This window comes from Podarcis pityusensis (assembly GCF_964106645.2).
Source record: "Podarcis pityusensis genome assembly, chromosome: W".
NCBI lineage: Eukaryota > Metazoa > Chordata > Lepidosauria > Squamata > Lacertidae > Podarcis > Podarcis pityusensis.
Genome location: NC_138045.1, coordinates 11,170,548 through 11,188,851, shown reverse-complemented (window position 1 = coordinate 11,188,851; position 18,304 = coordinate 11,170,548). Strand labels below are relative to the sequence as shown.

The following is an 18,304-nucleotide window of genomic DNA, read 5'->3' as shown; positions in this document are numbered from 1 at the left end:
TTCCGGTCGGCGCCAGCGTTAATGGCGGTCCTCTTTCCGAGCTCCGGAGGAGGACTGCTCTGCGAGTTCGGGTCTGACCCGCTACGGCAAGCGGGGGACCCCTAAAATCACAGGCGCGGAAGTCTGTGAACAAGGAGACTCGGTGGGCACCAGAAGCGCCCCCCCTTACTGCGAAAGAGCCTTTTTAAAGGCTCCGGAACGGCATCGGGAGAGCGCGGTGCTGAGAGTCGTTACCCAGCCCGCAGGGTGAAGCCGCGTCGCCATTGACGGAGAGCGCCGATTCCTTCCTGTAAATTTTGGACTGAAAAACCCGTGAGTAAGATTGGATGTCTATCTGGAACTAAAGATTTAAACTTGAAATTTGGCTGAAAACGGGGAAGGTGAAAATTAAGGAAGTCTGCCTTCCCCCGACTGCATGACAGTTAAAGCAACGGAGTTTTAAAGCTGCATCCGCAGGAAGCAATTCAGAACTGTTTAAACCTGACATTGAATATAGATTCCCCTCTAGCAAGCAAGGCAGAGGGGAGGAAAAGGGACATTAGAATCCTGCATGATCTATTTAAAGGGGAAAAAAAAAAAGCCTTCCGCTGTCTTAATCCACTGAAACGGACTGCCAAACAAGATATTAGGGCACTGAACTGTCTTTAGAAACTTGTGGGAAAGTTACATGGTTAAAGTTTTGCTTGATACAAAGTTTTGGGACTTTATTGCTACAGTATACTGGAGTGTGTTGAAAAAGTATCTACAGGAAAAAAGTGTTGCAGTTTATATATTCAAGCCTCCTGATATATTTGTTTTTAACTTCTTTGTTTCCCTCACTTGGACATTTTGTTCTGCTCCCTCTAGAGGGCTGAAAGTATTAGTTGCAACGGTTTAAGACAGTGGGATTTTCCATCAGGGAACTGTCTTTGTGGGAACGTCCTTGGGACATGAGTGGCCCGGCAGAAGAGATAACTACCAGAGCTAAAGCTAAACAGCAACAACTGCAACAAAAGAAAAGAGGCTCAATTTCTAGTCTAACTCCTATAGGAGCAGCTGGGCAAGAAAAAGTGACAGCTGCCTCCATGGAGTCAGTGACACAGGCATTACTTAAGATAAACCAATCTTTGGAGACTTTGACAAAGCAGAGTACAGAAAACTCACAAAAACTAACAGAACTAACAGCGAGATTGGACTTGAACACGAAAAGTGTGACATCCAATACAGAATCTATAAATAAGCTGATTGAAGAAAACTCGGCAACACGTAAAATTGCAGAGGACGCCAGAAAAATTGCTGGAGAGGCACAGGAGAAATTAGAACCGATTGCTAAGAAGGTATATGAGCATGATGCGACCCTGTCTTTGATGGAATTACAGAGAAAGGAGAGAAACCTGAAATTAAGATCAATTCCCGAGAGTGAAGGGGACAGCCTCGTGGAGTTCCTAACACAAGCATTTGCTGACTTTTGGCAGGAGGATTTGGAGGAGGAAGAATTTAAGATAATAACAGCATTTAGATTGGGCAGGAGACAGAACAGAAAGACCCCGAGGGATTGTCTGATTACTTTTAGATCCACGGAAGAAAGAGACAAAATATTAAAACTACATTACCAAAAGGCCTTGGAAATTGAAAATTCACCTATACAAATCTTTAAAGACATCCCTAAATATATCTTGGAGGTGAGAACCTTCTATAAGGATTTGGTCTACCTGCTGAAGAAGAACAACATCCTCTTTAGGTGGGAGTTCCCACAAGGACTGTCCTTTAACTACAAGGGAAAGAAGGTGAAAATAAAGACAATCCAAGACAAAGAGAAGTTCTTGGAGAGAAATAACGAGGACTTACAGAAGGGAACGGTGGATCCAATTCTAGAACAAAGGAGAGTGTTAGATATTTTGAACCTATCGTTTGGACTTAAACCACCGCCATCAGAGGAAGAGCAACAACTTGGAGCAGTAGGAGGAGTAACGGAGAAACAATAAGATGGCCCTGCAACTCCTCAGTTGGAATTGCAATGGGCTGAACATGCCTTTGAAGAGACGACAGGTGTTTCATATTTTGAAAAAAGAACAATTGGATTTGATTTGTCTACAAGAAACTCATGTAACCAGGGTACACAGGAAACTACTTATAAATAAAAGATTAGGACAAGAATTTATCTCATCGGACAAAGTCAAGAAAAGAGGAGTTGTGATTTATGTAAAAGAGAAATGGACCCCAAAAATGATGTTTAAAGATGAACAAGGAAGATACCTGGCAGTTGAAATACAAGTACAAGGAGAAAAAATTTTAATAGTTGGAGTTTATGCACCAAATGAAGGCAAGGCGGAATTCTTTAAGAAGCTTCATGAAACTCTGATGGATTATTTGGATTACAATGTAATAATTATGGGAGATATGAATGGTGTGGTCTCTACAAATATGGACAAGGCACAAAGACTGACAATCTCCAAGGAAGGGAGACTTCCGAAGACCTTCTTTGAAATGACTGAAAATATGGACCTAATAGATATATGGAGAACGAGGAACCCTCTTGAGAGAGAGGGAACTTTTTTCTCTCAAGCAATGATGACCTGGACCAGAATTGATCAAATTTGGATTACTAGTGGGATGGCTCCAAAGATTAAGAAGGTAGAAATCTGCCCAAAAACTTGCTCCGACCATAACGCCGTGAAGATGGAAATGAAACTTACAACAACTGGTCAATTTAGATGGAGGATGAATGACACCCTGTTTCGAGATGAGGAGATCCACATGAAGGCCCAAAAAACTTTAAAGGACTACTTTGAAATAAATCTAAAGGCCGATGTGGAAAAAAGAGTGATCTGGGACGCAAGCAAAGTTGTGATGCGAGGATTTCTGATTCAACAAAATTCAATAAAAAAGAGAAAGCAGAATGAGAAGAAGGAAAAGATTTTGGAAAAGATAAAAGAAGGAGAGAAAAAATTAAGATCAAAACCAAAGTCCCAGGAGATTTTGAGAGAGATCAAGTTATATCAAACACAATATATGGAATTGATGAATCAAGAGATTGAATGGAAGATAAAGCAAATGAAACAAAAGACATTTGAATCGGCAGATAAATGTGGCAAACTTCTGGCTTGGCAATTGAAGAAAAGGCAGAAATTAAATACAGTTACAAGCCTAGAAGTGGATGGAAAGAATATATCTAAACCTAACGAGATTAGAAACTGTTTCTTGAGCTATTTTAAAAAACTATATTCTCAAGGGCCACAAAATGAAAAGGACATAGATGAATTCCTTAATAAATATGGATTACAAAAAATCTCTCATCAAAGTAAGGTGGATTTAAACCAGAGAATAACAGAACAAGAGATAGAGGGTGCCATTCAGGACATGCAACTGGGCAAATCTCCAGGACCAGATGGACTGACTTCCAAATATTACAAAGCCTTGAAGGAGTGGTTGGTTCAACCGTTAAAGGAAGTCTGTAACGAGATTTTAGAGGGGAAAAAGGCACCAGAGTCGTGGAAAGAAGCTTATATTACACTCATACCAAAGACAGAGACTGAAAAGACTCAACTTAAGAACTACCGCCCAATATCATTACTTAATGTGGATTATAAAATTTTTGCAGACATTTTGGCAAAAAGATTTAAAAGAGTGTTGATGGAGAAGATTCATAAGGACCAAGCAGGCTTTCTCCCAAAAAGGCATTTATCAGACAATGTAAGGAATATAATAGACATTTTGGAACTACTAGAGGTGAACTTAAACACCAAAGCAGTGTTGATCTTTGTGGACGCGGAGAAAGCCTTTGACAATATTTCTTGGAGTTTTATGAAAAAGAATCTTCATGGGATGGGGGTAGGTCAAGGTTTTGAGAATGGTATGGGTGCGATATATTCTGAACAAAAAGCTAAGCTGATTGTAAATAATGTGATAACTGAGGAACTTAAGATAGAAAAAGGAACACGACAGGGGTGCCCAATTTCCCCATTGCTTTTCATTTCTGTTCTGGAGGTGTTGCTAAATATGATTAGAAATGACCAGCAGGTTAAAGGTGTACAGGTCGGAGCCAAACATTACAAGTTAAGGGCCTTTGCAGATGACTTAGTATTGACCTTACAAGAGCCAGACACTAGTACGAAAAGGGTGTTGGAGATAATTCAACAATTTGGCCAGGTAGCCGGATTTAAACTGAACAAACAGAAGACTAAAGTCTTAGAAAAAAAATCTAACAGTCATGGAGAAGGAGAAATTTCAAGAAGAGACAGGTTTGACAGTGGTTAAGAAGGTGAAATACCTAGGGGTTTACTTGACATCTAAAAATTTGAACTTGTATAAAGACAATTATGAAAAGTGTTGGTCAGAAATTAAAAAAGATCTAGAATTATGGTCAAATTTGAAATTGTCAATGTTAGGCCGAATTGCAGTTATTAAGATGAATGTATTGCCTAGAATGTTATTTTTGTTTCAAACTTTGCAGATCCTTGACAAGATGGACTGTTTCAAGAGGTGGCAGAAAGACATTGCGAAATTTGTCTGGCAGGGCAAAAAGCCCAGAATAAAATTTAAAGTACTTACAGATGCAAAAGAAAGAGGGGGATTTGCCCTGCCGGACTTAAAACTGTATTATGAAGCAGCAGCGTTTTGCTGGCTGAAAGAGTGGATGCTCCTCGAGGACACAGATATCTTGGATTTAGAAGGTTTCAATAATACATGTGGTTGGCATGCATATCTATGGTATGATAAAATCAAAGTGCATAGGGCCTTTAAAAATCACATTGTCAGAAAAGCGTTATTTAATGTTTGGATAAGATATAAAGACTTGTTGGAAAACAAAACCCCTAGATGGTTGTCACCCTTAGAGGCTAAGGCATTGAAGAAACTCAATATGGAGGCCGAATGGCCAAAGTATTGGGAAATCTTGGAACAAGATGGAGACAAATTGAGATTACAGAGTCATGAGAAATTGAAACCTAAAGTGCGAGACTGGCTCCATTATTATCAAATAATGGAGGTCTACAAACAAGATAGGAAAATTGGCTTCCAGGTGGAGAAATCAAAATTAGAAACTGAATTGTTAGAACCCAATACCAAGAACTTATCAAGAATGTATAATTTGCTGCTGAAATGGAATACACAAGATGAAACAGTTAAATCGGCTATGATTAAGTGGGCACAGGACATTGGTCATAACATTATGTTTGCTGACTGGGAATGGTTGTGGAACACCGGTACAAAATTTACGGCATGTAATGCCTTAAAGGAAAATATTATGAAAATGATCTATAGGTGGTACATGACCCCAGTCAAGCTAGCAAAAATTTATCATTTGCCTGATAATAAGTGTTGGAAGTGTAAAGAAACTGAAGGTACTTTTTATCACCTTTGGTGGACGTGCCCGAAGATTAAGGCTTTCTGGGAAATGATATATAATGAAATGAAAAAGGTACTTAAATGTACTTTCCCGAAGAAACCAGAAGCCTTTCTCTTGGGCATTGTCAGCCAATTGGTGTCAAAGAAAGATAGAATCTTTTTTATGTATGCTACGACAGCAGCAAGAATACTCATCGCAAAGTATTGGAAGACACAAGACTTACCCACTCTGGAAGAATGGCAGATGAAAGTGATGGACTATATGACATTGGCTGAGATGACTGGCAGAATCCGCGATCAGGGGAAGGAGACGGCGGAAGAAGAATGGAAGAAATTTAAAATCTATCTTAAGGACTATTATAAACTTGATGAATGTTAGAATGTCGAGGTTTTGAGAAAGAAAGGGTTACAGCGATATAAGATTAGACTGAAGGAAAGATTAAGAAGACATATGTTTGACAGAACTATTTAGAAGTTGCTGGAAAATTTTGGACATTGGGATGCAGAAAGGGGAGGTATGGGGGAGTCCGAGAAAGAAGGTTTATGAAAAAAAGGTCATGAAACTATACGTGTTTGTATGTCTTTTTATATGTTTGTATTGTTTTAAAAATATTGTAAAACCAATAAAAATTTATATATATTAAAAAAAAAGGAAAACAAAAAACAAAGCGAAAAGAGGAACCAAAAACAAAAACAAGATTAGAAGAAAGCCAAGATCTAATATTTCTTATTCAAATATTTTCCTGTCAAATTTTTGTTTTATATATTATACCCTTCTAATTACGTTAATCCTTTCCTTCCCCTTTATATTTTATTCTAAATTCAATTAATACAAACGTCAAATTTTCCTTTACTGTTGTCCACCAAATCCTTCTTACTATATTCACTTTCAATTATTTCTTCATAAGAAACAGAAAAGATCTGTCTGTTATATTTCCAATTTCTTTCTATAGAATTTTTTTTGTCCTTATTATACTTTTCTAATTGTTATTAATCTGAAGGTTCTTACTTCCCCTTTTTTCACTTCTGTATTTTATTCTGAATTTTCCTTTATTCTTATCCACCAATTCCTTATTAATATTATACCAAAGAGAACCATCTATTTTACGCTCTTACAATAAATAATTATTCAAGCAAAGTTACAGTTCAATAAAGTTGGGTGATTTTCTGCTATTCACCTCTTGGTGTCGCTGTCTCTTATCTGGGGTTTTCATAAAAAGCTGTCTCTTTTTAATTTCGTAAAAATTGGATGATTTTCTAATGTTCACCACTTGGTGCCGCTGTCTGTTTTCTGGAGTCTTTGTGGAGAGCTGTCTGTCTTTAACTTTATATAAAAAAATCCTTCCAGTAGCACCTTTAAGACCAACTAAGTTAGTTCTTGGTATGAGCTTTCGTGTGCAAGCACACTTCTTCAGATACACTGAAACAGAAGTTGCCAGATCCTTCTATATAGTGAGAAGGTGGGGAGGGGTATTACTCAGAAGGGTGGTGGGAATGGGAGATTGGCAGATAGCTGAGATGAGCCTGCTGACGACTCTTAACGACTGTAATAGGTCTTACAGGAAAAGGCAAGGGGTGAGAAGGTGAGAAATGGCTTAGTCATGTATAATGGGATAAGAATCCAATGTCTTTGTTCAAACCAGGTCTCTCCATGGTTTTAAGTTTGGTAATGAGTTGCAATTCAGCAGCTTCTCTTTCCAGTCTATTTCTGAAATTCCTTTGTAGTAAAACAGCTACTTTGAGATCTTGTATAGAATGTCCTGGGAGATTGAAGTGTTCTCCTACTGGTTTCTCTGTTTTGTGATTCTTGATGTCAGATTTATGTCCATTTATTCTTTGGCGTAAGGTTTGGCCTGTTTGTCCAATATAGAGAGCTGAAGGACACTGTTGGCATTTGATGCCATACACAATGTTAGATGATGAGCAATTGAATAGTCCCGAGATGGTATGTGTGATGTTGTTGGGGCCAGTAATGGTGTTGTCCGGGTGTATGTGGCAGCAAAGTTGGCATCTGGGTTTATTGCAGGCTCTGGTGCCAGTGTCCGTGTTAAGTCTGGTTGTAGTATTATTGTGGGTTAGGAGTTGTTTAAGATTGGGTGGCTGTCTGTAGGCAATGAAAGGTCTTCCTCCCAGAGCTTGAGAAAGAGAACTGTCATTATCCAGGATAGGTTGTAGATCTCTGATGATGCGTTGTACTGTTTTAACTAGGGAGCTGTATGTGATGACTAGAGGTGTTCTGTTATTTTCTTTTTTGGGTCTGTCTTGCAGCAAGTTCTCTCTGGGTATAAGTCTGGCTCTGTTGATCTGTTGTCTAACTTCATCTGCTGGGTATTTTAGTTCTGAAAAGGTTTGCTGTAGATCTCTTAGGTGAGAGTCTCTGTCTGTAGAATTGGAACAGATGCGGCTGTAACGTAGTGCCTGGCTATATACAATGGACTGTTTGGTATGTTTGGGATGGTAGCTAGAGGCATGTAGATATGTTTGTCGGTCAGTTGGTTTACGGTATAAGGTGGTGTCTATGCGCCCAACCTGTATTTTTATAGTAGTGTCCAAAAAATGTATTTCTTGCATAGATTGATTCATTGTAAGGTTGATTGTGGGGTGAAAATCATTAAATTTCTGGTGAAAGGTGTCCAGGGTCTGTTGACCATGTGTCCAGATGATAAAAATATCGTCAAAGTATCGCAGGTACAAGAGAGGTTTGAGTGGGTAGGAGTTTAGGAAACGTTGTTCTAAATCTGCCATGAAGATGTTGGCATACTGTGGGGCCATGCGGGTGCCCATTGCTGTGCCGCTGATCTGAAGGAACAGGTCATCACCGAATTTGAAGTTGTTGTGGGTAAGGACAAATTGGCAGAGTTTGGTGGCAAGGTCCGCTGTGGTTTTATCTGAAATGGTGTTCCTTATAGCTTGTAAACCATCGTTGTGTGGGATGTTGGTATACAGAGATTCCACATCCATAGTAGCTAGTATAGTATTGTTGGGAAGATTATTTAAAGATTGTATTTTCCTCAGAAAATCTGTGGTGTCACGTACATAGCTGGGAGCACTGATGGCATATGGTTTCAGAACAGAGTCCATATAACCGGAGACACCCACTGTAATAGTGCCAATACCTGAAATGATGGGGCGTCCTGGATTTCCTGGTTTGTGTATTTTAGGTAGAAGATAGAAAGTTCCTGGTCGAGGTTCTGTTGGTGTGTTGGTGAGGATCTGTTCTTGGATGTGTGGGGGTAGCTCCTTAACAATCTTGTTCAGTTCTTTCTTGTATTCTTGTGTGGGGTCTGAGTCCAATTTTGTGTAAAAGGCGGTATTGGAAAGTTGTCTGTGAGCCTCCTGAATGTAGTCAGTTTTGTTCATGATGACGACAGCTCCACCTTTGTCTGCTTCTTTAATTATAATGTCTGGGTTGTTTCTGAGATTATCTATGGCTCTCCTTTCAGCATGGTTTAGATTTTGTTGTAAGCGATGGTGTTTTCTGGTCACATCTGTTTGGATTCTGTGGCGGAAGCAGTCAATGTACAAGTCCAGTGTGGTATTGCGTCCATCAGGAGGGGTCCATGTGGAGTCCCTTTTTGTGTAACACTTTTTCGGAGGTAGTTGGTGGTCAGTGTTCTGTTGGGAGGGTGGTTGTTGTTCTCCAGTGGGTTGAGAGGTGTTGTGTTGTGAAGTTGTTGTTTGTTCTGATTTGTCTTGTTGTTGTGTGTGTTGAAAATACTCCTTCAGGCGTAAACGGCGGAAAAATGCTTCCAAGTCCCCGTAGAACTGAATCATGTGTGGGGATTTGGCAGGGCAGAATGACAGTCCACGTGAAAGGACTGATTCCTCGGCTGGGCTGAGTGCTTGCTGTGAGAGATTGACAATATTGTTGATCTTGTTTTGATTAGTAGCCTGTAGGTTGGAGAGGTTAGAGAGTTTCTTGTTTTTCTGTTTTTTCAGTAGCTCCAGTTGAGAGTGGTAAATGTTTTGTTTTTCCTTTTGGAACTCTTGCCAAGCTTGGTGGTTCCTGATAGAGTTGTCTAATACAAGGAGTTCCTCCTTTATTAGCTTCTGTTTAGAGTAGAGAACGCTGATCAGATGTTTGAGCAGCTTCTTAGAGAAAGTGTTGCATAGTTTTCTTGCATATTCAGTGGGATACGTGGATTGTAGAGGGTTCTTAATTCTAAGACCCTTGGGTATAATGTCCAGGTTCTTGCATTTAGTAAGAAAGAAGATATCAGTCTGTACCTGTGCAAGTTTCTTGGTGAGGTTGATGGACTTCCATTTCATGCGGCTCAATGTGGTGCTTTCCATGGTTCCAGTTACAGATAGGTAGCCGTGTTGGTCTGCCATAGTCAAAATAAAAAAATCCTTCCAGTAGCACCTTTAAGACCAACTAAGTTAGTTCTTGGTATGAGCTTTCGTGTGCAAGCACACTTCTTCAGATACACTGAAACAGAAGTTGCCAGATCCTTCTATATAGTGAGAAGGTGGGGAGGGGTATTACTCGGAAGGAACAAAGACATTGGATTCTTATCCCATTATACATGACTAAGCCATTTCTCACCTTCTCACCCCTTGCCTTTTCCTGTAAGACCTATTACAGTCGTTAAGAGTCGTCAGCAGGCTCATCTCAGCTATCTGCCAATCTCCCATTCCCACCACCCTTCTGAGTAATACCCCTCCCCACCTTCTCACTATATAGAAGGATCTGGCAACTTCTGTTTCAGTGTATCTGAAGAAGTGTGCTTGCACACGAAAGCTCATACCAAGAACTAACTTAGTTGGTCTTAAAGGTGCTACTGGAAGGATTTTTTTATTTTGACTATGGCAGACCAACACGGCTACCTATCTGTAACTTTAACTTTATAGTCCTTCTCCTTTTTCCTAGTTCCGTCTCTCCTTTCGCTGCTTTTCTTCTCTTCTCTTCCTGATTTTTTAATTAGTCCCTCCCTTCTCCTGAACAACGCTACACCATATTTGCCATCCTTATAAGTTAGTGTTTTATGTAAGTTCGAAGTTAAAAGTTAAAAATTATCGCCTTCTCTTATTTCCTTGATTTTCCTGTGTCTTTCGCTTTCCCTCCTCTAGCTGTGCTGACAACTTAGGTATTTTAATTCAGTTTCTTTCACTGGGCTCACGCCGCTTCCAAGTGAGAACAAAAGCCGCTTTCAAGTGAGAACAAAAGACAGATTAAGTCTTTTAATTCAGCTTCTTCCCTGGGGCTAACACCTCTGCAGAGTAAAGCATGAAGCTGTTTTCTTTTTCTTGCTGATATTTGCTGGAAATTCCTGCGTTGTTATTTAAGTATAATGAGAAGGATTTCCAATGTATTTAAAATATAGTCTCCTGATCTTTGCTCCTTATGCACTGATCTTTCAGGGTCTCTTTAAAGTACTAGGCAGTTCACTTTCTTGATATAAATCCAGCAGACCCTTTTCTCCTTAATCTCTCCTTATTTGTTTAGTCCTTAGTTAAGGGTATTGAGGAATTTGGAAATTTTACCGCTGTTCTTACCGTTTGGGGTTTTGAGGCTTGCTGATGAGGATTGCTCGTGCCCTCGCGTCTAGGCTCCCTCTGTCACCTCGCCTCCTAGATGGGACACGGACTTCAACGAGTTCCCTTTTTTAACGCTGCCGGATCCTGACAAACCTTTGAGGGTGGAGACGGATGCTTCAGATCAGGCCATCGGAGCAGTACTGTTGCAACGAGGTCCAGGGGAGGATTGGAGGCCTTGTGCCTTTTTCTCTCGGAAGCTGAGCAAATCGGAGCAAAATTACACCATTTATGACAAGGAATTGTTGGCCATTTATGCGGCTTTTAAGCAGTGGAGACACTTTCTGATTGGGGCGCAGCAGCAGATCCAGGTGTGGACAGACCACAAGAACCTGGAATATTGGCGGACAGCGCGCGTGCTCTGTCAGAGGCAGATCCGTTGGGCACAGTATTTTGCTAATTTTAACTTTAAGATCCAATATGTACCAGGGGAGCAGAACGTGGGGTGGATGTGCTCTCCAGGAAGCCCGAGTACATGGAAGAGGAAGGGCCCCCCATGGCCAGACAAATGTTCCAGGAGGACAAATGGACTTGTGGGGGAGCACTGGCAGGGGAGGCAGAACTGGTTGGACTCACCAGACATGATGAGTTTGCTCAAACTAAAATGAGGGAGCTCAAGGAAGGTCTGGGAGCAAATGGGGGCTTTGAGGAGAAAGGGGGGCTGTTGTTCTACAAAGGGGCACTTTGAGGCCAAAGTCCTCAAACAGCTCCAATGACAACCCCACAGCTGAGCATTTTGGGCAACATAAGACCATGTTGTTAGTCACAAGGCAGTTCTGGTAGCCCAAGGTAAGGGGGGATGTACGGGAATATGTCCGGGGGTGCGACAGGTGTCAGAGAGCCAAGGGGGAAAGGGCAGCACCGGCGGGGTTACTAGAACCCTTACCGACACCGGGGAGACCCTAGGAGGTGGTGTCCATAGATTTCATGACGGATCTGCCCAGGTCACGAGGTAAGACAGCAGTCATGGTGGTGGTAGATCTGCTGTCAAAGATGTGTCACTTTGTGGCATTTTCTCATGCAGTAACAGCTGAGGAAACTGCGAAGCTGTTGGTGGATCACATCTTTCGACTGCATGGGGTCCCCTCGAGGGTAATCTCCGACCACAGAAGGCAGTTCACCTCGTGTTTCTGGCGCAAACTCATGAGCTTGTTGCAGGTAGAGGTGAAATTCTCGACAGCAAGACACCCAGAAACCAACGGACAGGCCGAGAGAGCGAACGCCATTTTGCAGCAGTACTTGCGCTGTTACAGTTTTTGAATTCACAGAGGAGGAGGACGATTCTTTCATAGGTTTTCCCCATAACAGAAGGGCAGTTGTGTTACAGGGGGCCTCCAAAAATCTTGCGAAGCAGTTCCTCTTCCGGTGATGAGAAAAGCCCCACCTCCAGTGGGGAAGAGATAAAAGGACCAGAGGATGCTGGTGGGAGCCTCAGCACCGCTCCTGTCCAAGCCGGCCAGGAGGGAAGCACATCTCTTCTGTCGCCCACCCTGCGCAGAAGTCTAAAGGGCAAAGAGGGAAGGAAAAGGCTGGGAGTAACAAGATTTTTATGTTGGGGGAGGTCCAGGAAACAACCACTCCCAGACTCTGCTAGCGACTGAGGCAGACATGGGGTTCTGCACTGTAAATTGTTTTGCACCAAATAAAACCTGTAAAAGACAGGTCGGAGTCCTGCCTGGTTACTCGTGAGCAACCACCCTTGCCACCTGACAGCCATCTGACAGACCAGACTGGCAAGGTTGTAAGGCACAAAGCCAGATTGGTCGCCAGAGGTTTTTCACAGGTACCAGGACAGGATTACCACGAGACCTACTCACCCACCGTCAAGTATGAGAGCATTAGGCTAATGCTCCAGATTGCTGCAGAGGAGAAACATCACATTTCTCATTACGATGTGAGTACAGCTTTTTTGTACGGGATTTTGCAAGAGGAGCTGTATATGCTTCCACCTGATGGAGTGCAGGTAAAGAAGGGAATGGTCTGTAAGCTACAGAAATCCCTATATGGTCTCAAGCAGAGTGCCAGGTGTTGGAACACAAAACACACTGAGAAATTGCTTTCTCTAGGTTTTCACCAAGGCAAAGCTGAGCCATGTGTGTTTGTCAAAGAGGAGGGGCAAAGCAAACTGTATTTGTTGCAGCTGGGGCAGATGAAGATGCCTAGTTGTGCCGCTGTAGAAGCACTATGGTGTTTCTTCCCTCTGCGCTCCTTCAAGTGGTCATTCTTCCCATGACCACATTGACTGTCTCCAGGTACTACAATCATGTGCAAGGAATTCCCACACAACAGGGCTGATGTTGCCAGCCTTCTTGTCACATTTGCAGACATTTTTGTAACACAGAGTTGGTCTGCCAACAAGCCTGGTTCATGAAACCATCCCCCTGTAGAGCACACCCTTGGGCAGGCATGACCGCTGGTCAGTTTAATCCAGCCCCTGTGGCAGTTTATTTCCTGGGGTAAAATTCTAAAAAACCTTCAACCACGTGAACCCTAAAAAAGCTCAGCAATTTCAATCTTAAAAAAAGGTCAACAACTTTGGTTGGCCCTTTGGCCCTCACGGCCCTTCACTTCAAATCTGGCTCTCTTTGAAAAAAGTTTGGACACCACTGTCCTTGGGGATTCTTCCGTCTTCCATTCTGTGAACATGACCAAGCCAGTGTAGATGTTGCTGAGACAGGAGTGTGAACATGCTGGGATTGCAGGCCTGGGAGAGCACATCTTTGTTTGAAACTCTGTCTTGCCATGTGATGCGCAGAATCTTCCTGATGCAGCACATGTGAGAGGCTTTGAGGCGCTTCTCCTGGCAGTTGTAAGTTGTCCACAAGTCAACACACAGTGTGCAATAGCAGCGTGCTCAACACGCAAACCTGGTAGACGACCTTCATCTTGGTATTACAGTCATACCTCGGGTTGAAGTTGCTTCAGGTTGAGCACTTTAGGGTTGCGCTCCGCGGCGACCCGGAAGTAACGGAACACGTTACTTCCAGGTTTCGCCACTCGCACACGCTCAGACGGTCAAAATGACGTCACACGCATGCATAGAAACGGCGAATCGCGACCCACGCATGCACAGACACGGGTTGCTTTTGCTTCAGGATGTGAATGGGGCTCTGGAACGGATCCCGTTCATATCCAGAGGTACCACTGTAGATGTTAGCATCACATTCCCCCATACCCTTTGGAGAGGCAAGCCATTGCCAAAGCTGCCTTGCCAATATGCTTGTCCAGCTCAGCATTAATGGAAAGGTTGCTGGTTATGGTGGAGCCCAGGTAGAAAAAATCGCCTACCGCCTCAAGTGTGTGGTCACCAGTGCTGATGCATGGAGGAGATTTCACCCCTCCCATATCCAAGAATCTCCTGAGGAGTCTGCTGATTCTCCAGAGAGGAGGAGGCGTGTTCTGCTTTCTACTTATTCTGCTCCAGCGCCAAGTCAGTCAGTCAGTCAGTGTCGGAGAGAGAGAGAGAGAGACTGAGTGTTAGAGATCGTGTGTAGAGATAAGGTTGCTGCTAAGAGCAGCTGCAGACACTCAGTGCAGTGCAGCATTCATTTATGCTTAGACCTATTTAGCTCTGTATATAGTTGTATAATAGTTGTAGATAGAATAAAGAAGATATTCTACAGAGCTGCTCTCCGAGTTGTTTATATACTCTGCTAGATTCTGCTGTACTCCGCTGTGCGATGACTGTCTTCTTGTGGAAGTGAATCCGGTGCGCACAACTCTAAGCTGTGAGTCCACAGCACTTTGACCTGTTCCTGTCCAGGGGGTGGTCTCTGGAAGTGCTGCCCAGCTTGCCTAGCCCAGTCGGGGCTGGGGTGGATGGGTCCAGTTGGTGGCACCGGCTCAAGGGCGATGCTGACAGTTCTCACCCAGGATGTTGGTCTTCATCAGACTGGTGGTATGGCCAAATTCCATGCAGGCTTGGACAAAAGAGTTGATGTGTCTTTGTGGAGCTTCCTTGGAGAGAACTGTCAAGGCTGCGTCATCTGCAAACATCTCTCAGATAAGGACTTGCCACATTTTTGCCTTGGTACAGAGATGTGTCAGGTTGAACAAACCCTGTCGCTCCTCGAATGAAAGTATACACTGTCTTCAGTCAAGCTGAATTCATGAGACCAGCAGGGAGAAGAATATGCCAAAGAGAGTTTGGGTGAGAACACAGCCCTGTTTCACACCCTAAAAGCTTAAATGTGTTAAGTCGTCTTCTTCTTTTAGAATATGTTTTATTGCTTTTACATGTAATTTAAAATACAATGAACTACAACAATAGCAGGTAGCCTGTCATTTATTGGGAAAAGTCTAATAGCAGCATGAAATTAGAACCATTACTTAGAACAAGTTCATGGACTTGAAGTCTCTCCAGATGTTTTCACATGGGTCTGAGGGTATTATCTGAAAATGGTTGATACAGACCATAATGAACAAGATACTCCCCAAGTGATCCTATGCAAGATATCCCACAAAGAATTAGGACACAAATCTCACGCAGCCTTCACCCTGTGCTGGCTAGGACTGATGAGAACTTTAGTCCAAAACACCTGGAGAGCACTAGGTTTTCAAAGGCTGCTCTAACCCAACTTTGCAACTGCCTCTGCCGGAGTTTAAGTCTAGTGGTGGGCAAACCAAAGGCTTGCAGGATCTACTGTGTCTCTATGTGTGTGTCTGTGTTTTACTAGAACCTGCAGATCTACTAATCTGCAGATCTACTAACCAAAGCTGGATAGGGGTGTGGCCTAGGGAGAGGATGTGTAGCCCGGGAAGAGTTCTGTACCTGAGGTTCCCCATCCCTGCTTCAAGTGATGCTATCCCCCCCCCCAAAAAAAACCCCAGGTCTTCTAGCTTCTGTCATTGCCATACCTCATCATCAAAGATCTGTCTGTAGACTTTCCCACTGGGGACGACACAGGACACCCTCACTAGAGTCATGTTGCAGACTTTTCCTAGGCGCTTGATTGGTTTGCAGCTGAACTTTTTCTTGGGTTAGCTGAGAAAAAGGAAAATGCAGCGAAAGAGAAAGAAAGAAAGAATTGAATGGTTTGGTGTCATTCCTTGAGTGATGTTGGGAATGGCGAGTGGGGAAGAAACTGCTGTGAACAAGACTTTTTTGTAATTGCATGGCACCTCGAACTGACTCATATATCAGCAGTAAATGCCAGTGTATTTCAGTGGGGTTTTATGATATTATAGCTGCAGTCTTATTTGCAACTGTGGACTCCCTCCCCATTATCTGCCATTAATGTTTTAATGTTGTATTTTAATCTTGTTTTTGAAATTGTATTGCATTTTATTTTTTATTTTTTATTAGTTTATTTATTTATTTTCCATGCAGAATCATAACAAAAATTACAAACATTGAATCCAAAATAATACTATACAAACAAACAAAACGGAACATACAAAAAAAAAAAAAAAAAAAAACAGAAAAGAAAAAGAAAAAAGCAAAGGAAACAAAACAAAACTAAACAAAAACGAAAAAACACACATCTACAGAAAGAAACCATATCATTAAGTACATTTACACATATTGACTTCCTTTCTTTGTTCTAAGACCTCAGAAAATTTACTCTTACTATATTGTTGTGTCTGGTTAGATTACTTCCATCTTTGTCCTTTTTTTTTTTTTTTACACCATTTTTTTTTCTTTAACCCTGTAAAGCATCATTCATTACATACCGATATACTTACTCCAGAACAATGTTTTTTCATATACTCTTTAGCACAACCCCATTCTTTTAATAATTTCTGGTCCGATTGTCGCCTTATGAATGCTGTGAGTCTTGCCAGATTTATGTATTCACAAAATTTAATTTGCCAATCTTTCACTGATGGAATTTTCCTCCCTTTCCAGTTTTTTGCTATAAGCATCCTGGCAGCTGTTGTTGCATAAAGGAATACTTTCCTTTGATTTCCGGGAATATCATTTGTAATTAAACCTAAAAGGAATGCCTCCGGTTTTTTACTGAAAGATATTTTAAACATCTTTTTGAGTTCTTCGTAAATTTCGTTCCAGAATTGTTTAATAGGTCGGCATTCCCACCACATGTGAAACATTGTTCCTATTTCTTTTTTACATCTCCAACAGGTATTCGATTTTAATTTGTAAATTTTAGCCAATTTTACCGGAGTTAAGTACCATTGGTACACCATTTTCATAAAATTTTCTCTTATTGTATAACATGCCGTGAACTTAATATCATATTTCCATAATTTCTCCCATTGTTCCAGACAAATCACATATCCTATATCACGTGCCCATTTAATCATAACTTCTTTTACTTCTTCATCCTTTAATTCCCATTCTAATAATAAATTGTACATTTTGGATATATTCTTTTTTGAGTTTTGTAATAATACTTTTTGTAATTTTGATTCCTCTTTTTCAAATCCTATTATTTTATCCTGATTAAATATTTGTACAATTTGGTGATATTGTAACCATGTCGTACAGTATTGGGTCACCTCTTCATATGGTCTTAATTTTAATTGGCCCTGTTCTTCCTTTAGGAGCTGCTGGTATGTCGCCATTCTTCCTATAGTATTTTTCTTTTTAACCGATATTACTTCTAACGGTGAGACCCACCATGGGGTTTTCGGTTCTAACAACCTTCTATATCTCACCCAGACCTTGTATAATGCATTTCTAATTGCGTGGTTTAGAAATTCTTTATGTACTGCCACTTTGTTATAAATTAGATAGGCATGCCAACCATATCTGTTGTTCCATCCCTCCAAGTCCAAAATGTCACTGTTATCCAATTTGATCCATTCCTTGATCCAAGTAAAGCATGCCACATCGTGATATAGTCTCAGGTCTGGGAGTCCGAAACCTCCCCGCTCTTTTATGTCGGTTAATAATTTATGTTTGATCCGTGGCTTTTTGCCTTGCCAAATAAACTTTGTTAGGTCCGTTTTCCATTTTTTAAAACAATCATCTTTACCTATTATGGGAATCATTTGAAAAAGGAACAAGAGTTTTGGTAAAATATTCATTTTAATAGCCGAAATTCTACCCCAGAGTGTTAAATTCAATCTTGTCCAAGTTTCCATTTCTCTTTTTGTTTCTTCCCAAATTTTTTTATAATTATCTTCAAACAAATTTATATTTTTCATTGTTATTTGTATTCCTAAATATTTCACTTTTTTTACAATTTGTAATCCAAATTTTTCTACCAGTTCCTTTTTCTCTTGATCTCCCATGTTTTTTACCATTAGTTTCGTTTTTTCTTTATTCAAAGCAAAACCTGAGACCCTTCCAAAGTTTCCTATTTTTTCTAGAGCCTTTGCTATGCTTTCCTTTGGGTTTTCCACCATTAAGACTAAATCATCTGCAAATGCCCTTATTTTGTATATTTTCTCTCCTAGGGATATTCCATTTATTTCTTGATCCAGTCTGATTTCTTGATTTAATATTTCCAAAACCAAAATGAATAATAATGGTGAAAGT

General features: G+C 41.2%; 1 protein-coding gene across 1 annotated transcript in view; it reads right to left on the bottom strand.

The window, feature by feature from the left end:
- The window catches only part of LOC308467629 (coiled-coil domain-containing protein 180-like), a gene marked incomplete at its 3' end in the record, with an annotated part of 63,373 nt that overhangs the window by 43,639 nt on the left and 1,430 nt on the right, over nucleotides 1–18,304 (bottom strand). The window contains exon 2 of the mRNA XM_080989365.1: nucleotides 15,718–15,844. Within this exon, the coding sequence (XP_080845491.1) occupies nucleotides 15,718–15,786 (69 nt within the window). The 5' untranslated portion in view covers nucleotides 15,787–15,844. The remainder of the gene's footprint in view (nucleotides 1–15,717; nucleotides 15,845–18,304) is intronic.